General features: G+C 45.2%; 1 protein-coding gene across 4 annotated transcripts in view; it reads left to right on the top strand.

Moving 5' to 3' along the window:
• Window positions 1-18,406, top strand: part of GFRA1 (GDNF family receptor alpha 1) — a 240,058-nt gene that overhangs the window by 11,620 nt on the left and 210,032 nt on the right. For all 4 annotated transcript variants that reach the window (XR_016306269.1, XR_016306268.1, XR_016306267.1 and 1 more), the window contains exon 2: window positions 15,919-16,215. Coding sequence is in view for 1 of the 4 variants with exons in the window: in XM_089653034.1 (XP_089509160.1) it covers window positions 15,919-16,215 (297 nt within the window). In the remaining 3 variants the exon portion in view is untranslated. The remainder of the gene's footprint in view (window positions 1-15,918; window positions 16,216-18,406) is intronic.

An 18,406-nucleotide genomic window follows, 5' to 3' on the forward strand; every position in this document is an offset into this window, starting at 1 on the left:
TGGTAATGGAAAGGCAGCTTGGAGTGGTAAAGGAGGTCAGGAAGAGGTCAGAGGTACCTGCAAAAAAATCCCAAATCTCAAATGCAAGTCATCTGTTTCTGAAAACATGCAGCTTTATTCCATCCAGGTCCTGAGTCAAAAACAATACTGATGTGCGATATGGGGGGTGACAGTTGAACAAGCTGCTGACATATGGGGATGATGGGTGAACAATCCTCCGACATACAGGGGGTGACGGGTGAACAATCCTCCGACATACAGGGGGTGACGGGTGAACAATCCTCTGACATACAGGGGGTGATGGGTGAACAATCCTCCGACATACAGAGGGTGACGGGTGAACAATCCTCCGACATACATGGGGTGACGGGTGAACAATCCTCTGACATACAGGGGGTGACGGGTGAACAATCCTCCCACGTACAGGGGGTCGCACGTGAACAATCCTCCGACATACAGGGGGTGACGGGTGAACAATCCTCTGACATACAGGGGGTGACGGGTGAAATATCCTCCGACATACAGGGGGTGACGGGTGAACAATCCTCCGACATACAGGGGGTGACGGGTGAACAATCCTCCGACATACAGGGGGTGACGGGTGATCAATCCTCCGACATACAGGGGGTGATGGGTGAACAATCCTCCGACATACAGGGGGTGACGGGTGAACAATCCTCCGACATACAATGGGTGATGGGTGAACAATACTCCGACATACAGGGGGTGACGGGTGAACAATACTCCAAAATATAGGGATAACAGGTGAACAGTTCTCTGACATACAGTTGTCAGGCACACAAGGTGACACACACGGGTTAAAATGGCAATTAAAGGTTATTTTCCCACATCTGTGGCTTTTTAAATTGCGTTTGTCAGCTCTCACGTGGATGCATACTGAGCCATGGGGAGCAGAAAAGAACTGTCAAAAGGCCTGCGTAACAAGTTAATGGAACTTTATAAAGATGGAAAAGGATATTAAAAGATATCTAAAGCCTTGAATATACCAGTCAGTACTGTTCAATCACTTATTAAGAAGTGGAAAGTTCGGGGATCTCTTGATACCAAGCCAAGGTCAGGCAGACCAAGAAAGATTTCAGCCACGACTGCCAGAAGAATTGTTCAGGACACAAAGAAAAACCCACAGGTAACCTCAGAAGAAATACAGGCTGCTCTGGAAAAAGACAGTGTGGTTGTTTCAAGGAGCACAATACGATGATATTTGAACAAAAATAAGTTGCATGGTTGAGTTGCCAGAAAGAAGCCTTTACTGTGCCAATGCACAAAAAAGCCCAGTTACAATATGCCTGACAACACCTTAACACACCTCAGAGCTTCTGGCACACTGTAATCTGGAGTGACGAAATCAAAATAGAGCTTTATAGTCACAACCATAATGCCTATGTTTAGGGAGGGGTCAAGAAGGCCTATAGCGACAAGCATACCATCCCGACTGTGAAGCATGGTAGTGGCTGACTGATGTTTTGGGGGGGGTGTGAGCTCTTAAAGCATGCAAAATCTTGTGAAAATTGATGGAAAGATGCACACAACTTGCATTCTTCTGCATGAAAGCTGCGCATGGGACGCTCTTGGAATTTTCAGCCCAACGCCAAGTTAGCCCTCCAGTGGCGACAGCAGAAAAAGTTGAAGTTTCTGAAGTGGCCATCACAGTCTCCTGACCTTAATATCATCAAGCCACTCTGGGTAGATCTCAAACATGCAGGTCATGTAAAGCAACCAAAGACTTTTAATGACATGGAGGCATTTTGCCAAGATGAACGAGCAGCCATACCACCTGCAAGAATTCAGGGGTGAGAAAAGAACAAAGAGAGGGCGCACAGGCCTAGTGCATTACCATAAAAATGTTTAATAAGAAATAAAATAGGTGTTGTACTCACAAACGACAATAAAGTCAAGGCACGTCATAAAAGAACAGCTGGGTCAACACCGCGCTGAGTAACAGTCCGTAATGGGGAATGTAGACATCCAATAGGCTGACGCGTTTCGAGGACTTACCTCTTCCTCAGAGCATTCGGGGGTTTCATAGAGAACTATTATAAAAGACTGCATGCTGTCATTGATGCTAAAGGGGGCAATACGCCGTATTAAGAACTAAGGGGGTGCAGACTTTTGAACAAGGGGCATTTCATTTGTTCACTTATTTCCATGTTTTGTTTTATGATTGGGCCATTCTGTTATGACCTGCAGCTGAATATGAATCCCATAAGAAATAAAAGAAATGTGTTTTGCTCGCTCACTCGTGTTTTCTTTAAAAATGCTGCCTACTGTATATTACCAATTCTCCAAGGGGGGCACAACTTTACAGGGGGTGACAGGTGGAGGGGGATCACACAATCCATGAACATGGTCTCATCCCCCCAAATCTCTGGATGATGAAAGAGATGTTAGCATTAAAGTCCTTAGTGAATGTGAGGTTATGATATTATAATCAGGATGGAGAGAACATTTCCAATGGGCAGAATCTGAACCGAAATTACCTGATAAATATTCATCTTCTCAGTGCAGTTTAATATTTATCCTAGAAGGCACATTTATCTTTTTATGTGAGGAAGTCGGCCAGGCCAGGCATTGCATGTACAGCATGGGACTGAGGAGTGCTGGAGAGAAGAATCATGACGATGACTTATTTAACAAATCTAAAATGTAGGAGTTCGAATCCAGGATAGGTAGCAGCGTCAATCACTGCCATTTATGATTTGTGTCTTTATTACTGTAGGTCCTGCCAGTAGATCCAATGATTTTGAACCTTCTTCAGCAGTGCGACAATGCTGCTCATCCTTCATTGAAATCTCTCCAGCCTTGTCACCTTGTGGATTCAAAGTTTTAGGCAGACTTTACCTTAGCACCCAAGAAAAACCCATATACATCCATTTTTTAATGTCAATGTAATCTAATGTCATGAAATCAAAATAATTTCTTACTGTTTGTCTGTCTCCCTGCAATGATCTCATTGAGTTTCCGAACCTATCCTTTTCCCACTCACTTTCATTTGTGTGGAACAAGCAGTTGTGGTCATGTGCACTGCCAGTGGTGCTGCCCTAGGCAACACTAAAATCGCACTCCCCCCCTTCCCACCGACACCACCACAGGCTATCACTGAAATTCCTCCCCCCCCCCAATCACCCCGCTACCCCCACATGCCACCCCAATTGGCCAACACACATCTCCCTCCGCCCCCACCATCACGACTACTTGATTCATGCACTAATTTAACCTTCAGAATGAAAGAAGTAGCCAGCTGTCCCCGTGCCCTCCAGCAACACACAGCTTCCCCAGATCTCATGGGAGAGCTGGCCAGGTCCCTTTCCCTGCCACTTGTGTCCCTTCTTCCAGGGACGGCGCCACCCCCCTGAAGATTGCTGCCCTAGGCAGTGTACATACACCACTGTGTGTAGTCCTTAGTCCATCTCAGAAACCTTGTGGCCAGGGGCTGACTGACAACTCATGGGGGCCCCAGGCAATAGGGGATCATGGGGCCCTTGTATCCTTGCCCAAACTCAAAAAAGCCTATGAAAAAGGTACCAGGGGCATCTCATGGGGCCCCCTACTGACCCCGGCCCTCGGGCAGTGCCCGAGTTTCCAATTGGTCAGTCCGCCCCTGTGTAGGTTCAGTCTGCCCCTGCTTGTGGCACAGAGTGGGACCACCGAGATGGTCGAGACCATCAAGAACAAATGTAGTCACCAGAGCTAGTGTCCCCATTGGAAGATTTCCCCTCTATTACTTTTCTGGGGACAACCCAAAATTTGGTATTTTCTTACTTTCACTTTTAATGGTAAACAGGGCAAATAATGAGGAGAAATCTCCTTAACAGGGGGCACAGACAGCTATAGAAAACTGACAGGGGTCTAATCCATCTACACTCTGTCCAAAATAAAAATAAAAAAAATAGCCTTTAGTTATACTTTAAATCTGAATTCAGTGTCACGTTAAGCAACTGACAAACAAATAAAGTCCAACTTATTGATCAGCTGACCATTATTACCGCCCCACAGTGTTATATGGTCTGTCCCAATTGCCACTTTTGCCAGACAGCTTGGCCTGCATGTAAATGTAGGGCAAAATATAAAGGCATGTGAGATAAAAAAAATTATTAATATACCAAATACTAGGATTGTAAGTATTAACCACACACAGCTACCCTACCACAATACAATATTTTGATGATGGTGGGTTTTTACCGGACAGCTTGGCCTGCATGTAAATGTAGGGGAAAATATAAAGGCATGTGAGATAAAAAAAATGTATTTATATACCAAATACTATGATTGTAAGTATTAACCCCACACAGCTACCACAATACAATATTTTGATGATGGTGGGTTTTTACCGGACAGCTTGGCCTGCATGTAAATGTAGGGGAAAATATAAAGGCATGTAAGATAAAAATAATTATTAATATACCAAATACTAGGAATGTAAGTATTAACCCCATACAGCTACCACAATACAATATTTTGATGATGGTGGGTTTTTACCGGACAGCTTGGCTTGCATGTAAATGTAGGGCAAAATATAAAGGCATGGGAGATAAAAATAATTATTAATATACCAAATACTATGATTGTAAGTATTAACCCCATACAGCTAACCCAATACAATATTTTGATGATGGTGGGTTTTGCCAGACAGCTTGGCCTGCATGTAAATGTAGGGCAAAATATAAAGGCATGGGAGTAAAAAAAAAAAAATTAATATACCAAATACTATGATTGCAAGTATTAACCCCACACAGCTACCACAATACAATATTTTGATGATGGTGGCTCTTAAAACAAATTTATAATAGAGATGTATGCTCATCGGCAGCTTTTCTATCATAAATATTGAGACTCAACAGAAAATAAGAAAAACAGAACAGAAATTATGGCTTTAGTGTGGAGCTACAGAAAAAAGCACCAGAAAGGATATAGCACCTAACAGGCTATCAATGGCAGTTAATAAATACTGCCATTGATAGTCTGTGAGGTGCTATATCCTTTCTGGTGCTTTTTTTCTGTAGTGCATTGTTTTTGATTGCATCTCCCTGATGTAGGGTTGGGCACTGGCTGATATACCATTCCTAGGACTAGGCTTTGGCTGTGGGGGTTTTTATACTTTATAGAGTGGAGCACCAGAACACCCCCTAAGGCATTGAGGTCACCTCTTTTATTAATTTTAAGGCACCTCTTTTATTAATTTCTACTACTAATAGCAGCTATTTTGTCATTATAAATATATATATCCCTTGTAAAATTCACAGAGTTTGTATTGTTACTAGATTGTAGAGATGGCAGTGATGTAGCTGTCCAGGTGAGAGATGTATAGAAGGTGTTTCTGATCCTTCAGCTAGAGGGCGCTACAGACCAATCAGCATTTGTCATCCACAGCCAGGGAAATTCGCAGAGGTGCGTAATATACAGGTCAGGCATTGTGCAGGCTCAGCGGTGGATCTGTCTACGTAACCTAGAGCATATTTCTGAACAGATCTTTTATTTTCCTGTATGTGCAATTTTTAAATTGTGTTCCTTTACTGTGTGAACTGCACCTGGTTGTCCCTATGCTTCATACAGATCCATTTCATAGTCCTTTTAGTACCAGGGATACCTTTCCTTTAAAGACTTGGTTGTCCCCATCAGGGGCGGACTGACAACTCATGGGGCCCACGGGCAATAGGGGATCATGGGGCCCCTGTGTCCTTGCCCACACTCAAAAAAGCCAATAAAAAAGGTACCATGGGCATTTCATGGGGCCCCCTACTGACCCCGGGCATTCGGGCAGTGCCCGAGTGCTCGAATGGTCAGTCCGCCCCTGGTCCCCATACATCCTACAGATCCTTTTCTCAGCTTTCATAGGGGCTGATCACTAAAGGCAAATAGACTGTGCACTTTGCAAAGTGCAGTTGCTCCAAAGCTTAGTAAATGAGCAGAAACTCTACTGACTTCCATCATCCAATCAGGTGCAAGCAAATATGCTGGGTTTTTTCATTTTTTTATTTTTCTTGCATGTGATTAGGTATTCTTCGCAAAGTGAAGCTTTACCCCATTTACTAAGGAACTGCACGTTGCAAAGTGCACAGTCTCTTTGCCTTTAGTAAATCAACCCCATAGTATCAGGGATAATGCAAGGCTGCTGGAAGCTTTCCTTTAAAGTGAACCTGTGACTATAGAAACACAGGGCTGCCTTTGCTGATCTTTTGCTGAAAATGTTCATAACACATTTCCCTAAAGTAGTAATAAACCCGGGCTGATCGGCTCAAACACAACCTGCATAGGTGTGAACCTAGTCTAACCAGTTGCAGACCGCAGGTAGCCGAATGACGGCTGCACGGTGGCCGGAAAGTTCTGGGAGGCCGTCATATGACGTCCTCCCAGAATGCACTCTCCTGCGCTCCCCCAGGGTGCGCACCCAGCAATCTCCATGATCACTGTGTCCTACAGACACAGCTGATCACGGGATGTGGTAAAAGGCCAATCACAAACACCTTTTACCATGTGATCAGCCATGTACATTAACATGCTGATCCCTGGAAAATGCCGGCTCTCGGCTGCACTTTCCTCACGCTGTCAGAGCAAAGTACTACTGAGAACCATATTTATTAGTACTTTCAATAAAATCTAATTTAAACAATAAGAAAACATGCCATAAATCAAAGACCAATCAACACAAATGGCACAGTACAGGGGGAGGGAGGCAGAAGGGCACAGTACAGGGGGAGGGAGGCAGAAGGGCACAGTACAGGGGGAGGGAGGCAGAAGGGCACAGTACAGGGGGAGGCAGAAGGGCACAGTACAGGGGGAGGGAGGCAGAAGGGCACAGTACAGGGGGAGGGAGGCAGAAGGGCACAGTACAGGGGGAGGCAGAAGGGCACAGTACAGGGGGAGGGAGGCAGAAGGGCACAGTACAGGGGAAGGGAGGCAGAAGGGCATAGTACAGGAGGAGGCAGAAGGGCACAGTACAGGGGGAGGGAGGCAGAAGGGCACAGTACAGGGGGAGGGAGGCAGAAGGGCACAGCACAGGGGGAGGGAGGCAGAAGGGCACAGTACAGGGGGAGTTAGGCAGAAGGGCATAGTACAGGGGGAGGGAGGCAGAAGGGCACAGCACAGGGGGAGGGAGGCAGAAGGGCACAGTACAGGGGGAGTTAGGCAGAAGGGCATAGTACAGGGGGAGGGAGGCAGAAGGACACAGTACAGGGGGGAAAGAGGCAGAAGGCCACAGTACAGGGGGAGGGAGGCAGAAGGGCACTCTACGGGGGGGGGGCAGAAGGGCACGGTACAGGGGGGAGACAGAAGGGCAGAGTAAGGGGGGGAGGCAGAAGCACATAGTACAGGGGAGGGAGGCAGAAGGGCACAGTACAGGGGGAGGGAGGCAGAAGGGCACAGCACAGGGGGAGGGAGGCAGAAGGGCACAGCACAGGGCGAGGGAGGCAGAAGGGCACAGTACAGAGGAAGTCAGGAGGGCACAGCACTGGGATCAGGAAGGCACAGTACAGGCTCTGGGATGCTGCCCAGGATATCCCGGGACAGTTTGGTAAAAAGAGTGACTATCCCTGCAAATCCGGGACAGTTGACAAGTATGATGTAATGCAAGATTATCATGGGGCCCCAAGCACCTGGGGCCCCTGGGCATTGCCCAGAGGTGCCCATGCATTAAGACAGCCCTGATCATACTGCATAGCCCTTCATTGTCAGCAGGCTGAAGGCAGGGATACTGCTGTATTCCTAGAGTACTGTCTATGCAGTGTGATGGGGAAGGAAGGGGATCATAGAAGCAGATGAATGGAGTTGCTATTTTTTAATTTTTTTTTTTCAGGAAGAATAGTCCCCATGTATGTATGTATTTCACTATTGGACTGAAGCTCAGCTTTTAAGTCTATGAGGTGGATTTACTAAAGGCAAATAGACTGTGCACTTTGTAAAGTGCAGTTGCTCCAGAGCTTAGTAACTTCCATCATACAACCCAATGTGCAAGCAAAAATGCTGTTGTTTAATTTTCCTTGCACGTGATTGGATATTCTTTGCAAAGTGGAGCTTCATCTCATTTACTACGTGCTGGAGCAACTGCACTTGCAGAGTGCACAGTCTATTTGCATTTAGCAAATCAACCCCTATGTCTCATAGTTGTCTCTTATTGATATGGCAAATAGGGATGATTTTGTGCATTTTTAAACTGTCTTGGCTTTGGAAGGTGCTATAGGGTAAAACAATACAAATAAAAAAAGAAAGAAAACAAAAGAAATAATAGACAAAAAAGCAAACATTGCTGTTTAACATTTTCATCTGCGTGTTCGCACAATACTTGGCACATCATATTACTCGATAAAGAAAAAAAAAAGCAATACGGTTTTAATGTGTTTTTGTGTTTCATCTTGCGTATTGATTCTGACGCTGGTTGTAAAGGCAACCGGATTCTTTTTAAACATTTAATTGCTTTAAAAACAAGAATCTGAAAATGGTGTTTTGGCTAATAACAGATATTTACAATGTGCCGCCTGGTCACCTCTGACTGATTTCAGTTTGCTACATTTAATATACTTGCTGTTGATGTTTTTAAAATAATACAAAAGAAATCAATGGCTTCCAAATTGTTAAAAGAGTCTGGACTCTTTGCTACAGACTGTAAGGACCGTTCAGATGCTCAGCTATCATTGCCATCTCTCTAAAAAGCAATCTGTGGTGGATCACTTTTCAGAAGGATTTTCATGAGGTTGCTGACCCACCATGCTGCAACTGCATGCATTGCACAGAGATGCAGGAGGATTATGGGCTGGCCCTATTCACTTGAATGGGTCACCTCAAGCAGCAATACCACACGTTAAATGCAACATGCCATTTAATTTTTGCCACGAAGCAAAGCATGGTGGCGGCATATACGCAACCCTGAGTGGTGGCATCTCCGTGTTCAGATGGGCAATCGGGGGGGGGGGGGTTTTGGGGGTAAAACCACGGCTCAACAGCCTGCTTTTACTGCCTCCTGTCTGCTCATGTGAACAAGATCAAATAGACACCAAAAAAGAACAAATAACTTGAAGAATGCAACAGGTCATATCTATGAATATAAATTCTCCAAAAATGTACATAAAGTGCTTGCAGCACAGAGGTCCTCTGTTCCAATCCCAACTGAGACAATATCTGCATTATTATTATTATACAGTATTTATATAGCACCAACAGTTCGCTCAGCGCTGTACATTACAATGGGAGACAATACATGCGACAGTACAATAACAATACAATGCGATACACGAGGGGTTCGAGGGCCCTGCTCCTTGGAGCTTACAATCTAGGAGAGAGGGGATATTGGTACGGGAGGAAATAGCTGTGGGGGATGGAGTGGTAGGAAGAGTGGAGGAGATCGGCAATTAGCAGAGGGCAGGGTAGGCTTCCCTGAAGAGATGGGTTTTCAGGGTGTGCCTAAAGGAGAGGAGAGTAGGTGATAGTCTGATGGATTGGGGTAGCGAGTTCCATAGGATGGGTGATGCCCTGGGGAAGTCCTGGAGGCGGGCATGGGAAGAGGAGACCAGGGAACTAGAGAGAAGGAGGTCTTGTGAGGAGCGGAGAGTGCGTTTTGGGTGGTATTTGGATATTAGGTCGGTGACTTAGTTTGGGGTGGAGTTATGGACAGGTTTGTATGTCAGTGTTAGCATTTTGAATTTGATCCGTTGGGTAATCGGAAGCCAGTGGATGGATTGGCAGAAGGGGGTGCATTAGGTTGCATTTTCTCCTTGTACTTGCGTGGGTTTTCATTCAGTACAGGGGCAGACTGACCATTGGGGAACTTGGGCACTGCCTGAGGGCCCAGGGTCAGTAGAGATGCCCCTAGTACCTTTCATAGGCTTTTTTGGGTGTGGTTTGAGTGTGGGCGAGGACACAGGGGCCCCATGATCCCCTATTGCCCGGGGGCCCCATGAGTTGTCAGTCCGCCCCTGACTCAATATTATGGTTTTCTCCTACGCACCAAAGACATGCTGGTAGGTAATTGGCTCCTGTTTACTTTTCCCTAGTATGTGTATGTATGTGATATAGAGACCTTAGATTGTAAGCTCCTTGAGGGCAGGGACTAATGTATATGTACAATATATAAGGCGCTGTGTAAATTGTCAATGCTATATAAATGCCTGTAACACAAAAAGTAAAAAGAAAAATGAACCTACCGGAGCTGACTTAGATCTTTATTATAGAAAACACAATTAAAACAGCAGGGTTTGCTAACATCCCATTAAAATGTAAGTGTGCTCTGTGTCCTACATCCACTAAAGTTATATATGGTTCATATTCATCTCTGAATGCAAGAACGTCTAAAGAGGTTTCTACACAAAAATCACATAATGATACATAGGGGTGGTTTTACTAAAGGCAAACAAAGGGGTTGATTTACTAAAGGCAAATAGACCGTGCACTTTGCAAAGTGCAGTTGCACTCTGCAAGAGCGGTTGCTCCGAAGCTTAGTAAATGTCTGCAGACTTTCATCTTCCATAGCAAGCATTTTTGCTTGATTGGATGATGGGAATAAACAGAACTCCCCCTCATTTACAAAGCTCTGGAGCAAATGCCCTTGCAAAGTGCAGTCTATTTGCCTTTGGTAAATCAACCCCATAGGGGTCTATTTATAAATCAGGGAATGTGATGTCCACAAACATTATCTAGTGGAGAACCATTCAGGGGTAGGTGTTTTATATGGGAGTGATTGATTCTCCTCCAGAAAATATTTGTGAGTCGTATTCTGCACTCCTGTCTTGCTGCTCTAGAGTCTTTGCATTGAGTTCCAGTCAGGACACTACCTGCATGGAGTTTGTGCATTAGGTGGTGTCCCTCCAGGTACTCCAGACAGTTGGTGACTTCTGTGCACTGTGCGCTTCAGCATGCACTGACCCCGCTCTGTCATGTTATGTGGCCTACCACTTGGTGGCTGAGTTGCTGTTGTTCCCAGTTGCTTCCACTTTGTTATAATCCCACTAACAGTTGACCGTGGAATATTTAGTAGCCAGGAAATGTCACGGATGGACTTATTACACAGGTGACAACCTATCACGGTACCACGCTTGGAGTCACTGAGCTCCTGAGAGCGACCCATTCTTTCACAAATGTTTGTAGAAGCCATCTGCATGCCTAGGTGATGATTTTATACACCTGTGGCCTATATATATAAAAAATTCCAAAATCCACATCTGACTACTAATCCAATATTGTAACAATGAATGGGTGACTGGGGACAAAGAGAAGGCACATTTATTTAATACCTTCTTCAGCTCTGTGTATACAAAGGAGCATGGGGGAGCTCTTGTCCATAAGGGGCATGGTATTGACACAGCTCCAGATGATCCACATTGGCTCACAATTGATATTATCAAAAAATATTTAGACAGAATAAAGGTGAATAAATCACCTGGGCCGGATGGCATACACCCACGGGGCCTTAACCTCTAGCCTACAGGACACTTATACCCCCTTCCTGCTCAGGCCAGTTTTCAGCTTTCAGTGCTGTCACACTTTGAATGACAATTGCGCGGTCATGCAACACTGTACCCATATCAAATTTTTATAATTTTTTTTGAGACAGATAGAGCTTTCCTTTGGTGGTAATTAATCACCTCTGGGTTTTTTATTTTTTGATAAACAAACCAAAAACAACTGAAAATGTTGAAAAAAAACATGTTTTTTCTTAGTTTTTGTTTTAAAATTTTGTAAATAAGTAATTTTTCTCCTTCACTGATGTGCACTAATGAGGCTGCAGTGATGGACACTGATAGGCTGCACTGATGGGCACTGATAGGTGGCACTCATGGGTACTGATGAGGAGGCACTAGTAGGTGCCACTGATGGGCATTGACAGGCATCACTGATGGGCACTGAAAGGCAGCATTCATATATGACACTGATAGGTGGCACTGATAGGTGGCACTGATAGGCGGCACTGATAGGCGGCACTGATTGGCACTGATAGGCGGAACTGACTGGCACTGTTAGGTGGCACTGATGCACACTGATAGGCGGCAATGACTGGCAATGATAGGTGACACTGAAAGGCAGCTCAGGTGGGCACTATGTGGGATTGATGTGCACTGGTAGGCACTGATATGTGGCATTGATGTGGCACTGATGGGCACTGGCAGGTGGCATTGATGAGCACTGACAGCTGGCATTGATGGGGCCACACTGATCATCAGGGCACACTGGTCATCAGTCCCCTGATGATCAGTGCCCATGTCTCCTCCGAGGAATGTCTTGACAGCTCGTGAGGAGAGACATGCCGATAACTGACATTTCCCTATTTACCTGTGATCAGCTGTGAGCAAAACCTTGGACAGAGGGGTGGCGGTGGACGTGGTATACTTGGACAGAGGGGTGGCTGTGGACGTGGTATACCTGGACCGAGGGGTGGCTGTGGACATGGTATACTTGGACAGAAGGGTGGCGGTGTACGTGGTATACTTGGACCGAGGGGTGGCAGTGGACGTGGTATACTTGGACAGAAGGGTGGCGGTGGACGTGGTATACTTGGATAGAGGGGTGGCTGTGGATGTGGTATACTTGGACAGGGGGTGGCGGTGGATGTGGTATACTTAGACAGAGGGGTGGCGGTATACGTGGTATATTTGGACAGGGGGTGGTGGTGGATGTGGTATACTTGGACAGAGGGATGGCGGTGGACGTGGTATACTTGGACAGAGGGGTGGCTGTGGACTTGGTATACTTGGACGGAGGGGTGGCGGTGGATGTGGTATACTTGGATAGAGGGGTGGCTGTGGATGTGGTATACTTGGACAGAAGGGTGGCGGTGGACGTGGTATACTTGGACAGAAGGGTGGCGTGGATGTGGTATACTTGGACAGAGGGGTGGCGGTGGACGTGGTATACTTGGACAGAGGGGTGGCGGTGGACGTGGTATACTTGGATTTTGCAAAAGCGTTTGACACAGTTCCCCACACATGGCTAATATGTAAGGTAAATTCTACAGGTTTGAAAAAATCTGTATGTAAATGAATAGAAAACTGGCTAAAAGATCGTATTCAGCGAGTAGTGGTTAATGATTCATACTCTGAATGGTCTGGGGTCATCAGTGGTGTACCCCAGGGTTCAGTGTTGGGACCCTTACTTATTAATATATTTATAAACGATATAGGGTCTGGGATTATAAATCCCATTTCAGTCTTTGCAGATGACACCGAGCTGTGCAGTGGAATAACGTCCTTACAGGATGCCTCCAATTTACAAGCCGACCTCAATGCTCTGTGTAATTGGGGGACTATGTGGCAAATGAGGTTTAATGTTGATAAATGTAAGTTTCTGCACTTATTGGCTAAGAATATGCATCCATCATACATACTAGGGGAGTACAACTGGGGGAATCAATGGTGGAGAAGGATCTGGGGGTTCTGGTAAATCACAAGCTTTATAATGGCATGCAAAGCAAGCAAAATCCTCTCTTGTATTAGGAGAGGTGTAGACTCCAGAGAGAGAGATATCATTTCCCTGGTACAAATCATTAGTAATACCTCATCTGGAATATGAAGTTCAGTTTTGGGCACCAATTCACAAAAAGAATATTGGGGGACTGGGGAAAGTACAGAGAAGGGCAACCAAACTGATAAGAGGCATGGAGGAGCTCAGCTATGAGGAAAGATTAGAGGAACTGAATGTATTCTCTCTTGAGAAGAGATTAAGGGGGATATGATCACCATGTATAATACATAAAGGGGGGATATGATCTCCATGTATAATACATAAAGGGGGGATATGATCACCATGTATAATACATAAGGGGGGGATATGATCTCCATGTATAATACATAAGGGGGGGATATGATCTCCATGTATAATACATAAGGGGGGATATGATCACCATGTATAATACATAAGGGGGGATATGATCTCCATGTATAATACATAAGGGGGGATATGATCTCCATGTATAATACATAAGGGGGGATATGATCTCCATGTATAATACATAAGGGGGGATATGATCTCCATGTATAATACATAAGGGGGGATATGATCTCCATGTATAATACATAAGGGGGGATATGATCTCCATGTATAATACATAAGGGGGGATATGATCTCCATGTATAATACATAAGGGGGGATATGATCTCCATGTATAATACATAAAGGGGGATATGATCTCCATGTATAATACATAAGGGGGATATGATCACCATGTATAATACATAAGGGGGGAGATGATCTCCATGTATAATACATAAGGGGGGATATGATCACCATGTATAATACATAAGGGGGGATATGATCTCCATGTATAATACATAAGGGGGGATATGATCACCATGTATAATACATAATGGGGGATATGATCTCCATGTATAATACATAAGGGGGGATATGATCTCCATGTATAATACATAAGGGGGGATATGATCTCCATGTATAATACATAAGGGGGGATATGATCTCCATGTATAATACATAATGGGGGATATGATCTCCATGTATAATACATAAGGGGGATATGATCTCCATGTATAATACATAAGGGGGGATATGATCTCCATGTATAATACATAAGGGGGGATATGATCTCCATGTATAATACATAAGGGGGGATATGATCTCCATGTATAATACATAAGGGGGGATATGATCTCCATGTATAATACATAAGGGGGGATATGATCTCCATGTATAATACATAAGGGGGGATATGATCTCCATGTATAATACATAAGGGGGGATATGATCTCCATGTATAAATACATCAGTGGTTCATATAGTGAACTCGGTGTAGAGCTATTCACCCTGAGGTCATCACAGAGGACAAGGGGGGACTCTTTATCTTTGGAGGAAAAGAAATGTAATCATCAAATACGGAAAGGTTTCTTCACAGTAAGAGCTGTGAAAATGTGGAATAGACTCCCTCAAGAGTTGGTTCTGGCCAGCTCAGTGGATTGCTTTAAAAAAAGTCCTGGATTCTTTCCTAGATACACAGAATATAACTGGATATAACATTTATAGGTAAAGTTGATCCAGGGAATATCTGATTGCCTCTCAGGGGATCAGGAAGGAATTTTTTTCCCTGCAGGAACAAATTGGATCATGCTTTTCTGGATTTTTTTTGCCTTCCTCTGGATCAACTGTGGGTGTAGGATTATAACTTTTTTTTATTAATGGTTGAACTGGATGGACTTTTGTCTTTTTTCAGCCAGACTAACTATGTAACTATGTTTCCCAGTACCAAAAATGCCTATTTTTACCATTTAAGACACCATTCATACATACAGGACATGAGACATCAGGAGTCATGCTTCACACATTTTCTAATCACATGACTTACTGCATTTGTCTTTTTTGGGGCATAAAATGCACATCTGCATTTAGAGCGCCATTAACAATGAATGACACACAAGTTTGCTGCACATTCTGTAAATTCAATGTACACCTTTGCCTGCTGCCTTTGTGTCATAAGTGGGGGCAGTTTAAGTGCGGCTCAACCTCGTATTTTCACAAATACCCAACCGCAAGTGTAAACAAGTTTTAATGGGGGGCACAGAGCAATTAACACTAGTTGGGTGTTCTAATCCCTCACCACTCTATCCCAGGGGTGGACTGACCATTTGGAAATTCGGGCACTGCCCAAGGGCCCGGAGTCAGTGAGGGGCCCCATGAGATACCCCTGGTACCTTTTTCATAGGCTTTTTTGAGTTTGGGCAAGGACACGGGCCCCATGATCCCCTATTGCCCGGGGGCCCCATGAGTTGTCAGTCCGCCCCTGCTCTATCCACATCTAAAAAAAAAAAAAGTTTGTCCATAGTTATACTTTCCTAACAGATATTTACAATGTATCACTTTGTTTCCTCTGATCTCAGTTTGCTACATACAATATCTACACTATGTGCGCATGCAGCCTTCTGCCTGGACAATTGAGTTAATGTCACCTTGTGTCTCTTTGTGTCTCTCTAGATGCCTTTCTGTCGGCAGAGGTGCGACGGCTGGCACCCGGACTGGACTGCGTTAGAGCCAATGAACAGTGCCTGAAAGATCAGGAATGTAGCACCAAGTACAGGACTCTGCGGCAGTGTGTGGCCGGCAAGGAGACCAATTTCAGCAAGGTGACCGGCCTGGAGGCCAAGGATGAGTGCAAGAACGCCACCGAGGCCCTGAAACAGAAATCCCTGTACAACTGTCGCTGCAAACGCGGCATGAAAAAAGAGAAGAACTGCCTGAGGATTTACTGGAGCATGTACCAGAGCCTGCAGGGTAGGTACACAATGCTGCCTTAACTCTGTATGTGGCCATTGGAGTGGTAATGGGCCCGCTTTGTTTTTTGTATAATGAGGGTGGAAGGGGCCAAGATGCTATGTTTAGGACCCCTTATCTGTCAGTTTGACATTGATTGTAGAATAGGTCTTAGAATTGGCCTGACCAGGCGCGGGTGTGTCACCGCATGTTTTTTGTGCATTCCCACACATTGTATGTAGGACAGCCCATTCATTTCAAAGCGGGAGAAACAAGGACAGTCCCTGACTATTTTCCAAAATGGCTCCACAGCAAACTGCTTGGTGCTGTGGCACCGTGTGGCTTGGTACATGCAAAAGCATGCTGCGTTGGCGGATGCATGGGAGTGAAATGAACAATTAATGGCACCACTAAGTGTCTGATAAATGGCAGCACATTTCTCTGCATGTCAGCAAAGTGCACTATTTTGCACATGTCCTTGACACGCAAAGGTATGAACCTACCCTTACGCAACAGAATGTAATACAGTTTTAAAAATGTAAGGGGAACCCCAAAATGTAAATCCACTAAACAGCTCATCCACTCCCTCATCATATCATGACTCGATTACTGCAATTCCCTCCTCACTGGCCTGCCTCGCCGCTGGCTATCCCCGCTTCAGTCGATCCTGAATACGGCTGCCAGACTCATTCACCTTTCCAACCGCTCCATCTCCGCCACCCCCCTCTGCCAATCCCTCCACTGGCTTCCGATTGCGCAACGGATCAAATTCAAAATCCTAACACTGACGTACAAAGCCGTCCACCATACTGCCCCGAACTACATCACTGACCTAATATCCAAGTACCACCCAGCACGTACACTCCGCTCCTCACAAGACCTCCTTCTCTCTAGTTCCCTGGTCTCCTCCTCCCATGCCCGCCTCCAGGACTTCTCCAGGGTGTCACCCATCCTCTGGAACTCCCTGCCCCAACCCATCAGATTATCACCTACTCTCCTCTCCTTTAGGTGCACCCTGAAAACCCATCTCTTCAGGGAAGCCTACCCCACCCCCTGCTAACCTGCCGACCTCCTCCACTCTTCTTACCACTCCATCCCCCACAGCTATCTCCTCCTGTACCACCATCCCCTCCCTCCTAGATTGTAAGCTCGAAAGAGCAGGGCCCTCGATCCCCTCATGTTTTGCATTGTATTGGTATTGTTCTGTCACATGTTCTGTCCCCCTTTGTAATGTACAGCGCTGAGCGAACTATTGGCGCTTTATAAATACTGTATAATAATAATAATAGTAATAATGTGGGTCTGAACCCACTTAAAGGGAATCTATGTTTCCAAGTATTGCAAGGATTGTGTAGGTCTTAGAACCTCTGTTAGGTTTTATTTCTGTTTGCATCCCCATTGAGGAGATTCATTCTCATATCCTGTCCTGGTGACTACCTGTGTGCTGGGGTGTATTTACCCCAAGGCAAACAAGCCACTTGCCTAAGGCGGCATTTTTCAGGGGGGCAGCACCTTCCCTCAGAACAAGAGATGTAAAAAAGGACATGGGCATTGGGAACCAGGTGGGATCTGAGAGAGGCTGCTTGATGGTGTAAGTAGAGCCTGACTCTCATTCCCAGGGAAGTCTGGAGCTGTGAAGATGAGTGTCTTTCTTTCTATCAATATGTGGGGGGGGCAGGGGTGTTGTTGGTCAATGTTCGGCTCTCTCTGTGGGGCAGATGATTTTTCTGTTGCCTAGGGCAGAACAGAAACCTAAATATACCACTGTCTGTGTGTCAGGGTGTGATGGGAAAGGAAGTCAAGACAAATCTCTCTCTCTGTTTCTGTTTTGACAGCTCTCTGATTGGCTGTGCATTGACAGCTTCCTGGTCTAAATATGCCTGTGTTCACCCCTAGTAGATATAAAGGAGCTTGTACCATCAGATTGTAGTCAGCTTTAGACCTGGGGAGCAATGTCAAAATTGGAAGATATAAAATATGATGTATACAAACAATTTTTTATAAAAATGATGTTAGTGTATTGTGTCCCTTTAAATCTGTGTCATCTCCCAGGACTTGTATTCCAGACCCCTCTTGGTGATTGCATAGCTGGGGTTGTGAAATGCTCTCTGTCCGTATTGGGATGGTTGCCAGCAGGCCTAATTGCCAAACAATGGTGGTTTGGAAATTCATTGTCGGTTGCATGTGGCAGAATGAGGCATGAAGGGTGACC

The sequence above is a fragment of the Staurois parvus genome, unplaced genomic scaffold (assembly GCF_062004578.1).
Source record: "Staurois parvus isolate SC_StPar_1 unplaced genomic scaffold, SC_StPar_1.0 ptg000697l, whole genome shotgun sequence".
Classification (NCBI taxonomy): Eukaryota; Metazoa; Chordata; class Amphibia; order Anura; family Ranidae; genus Staurois; species Staurois parvus.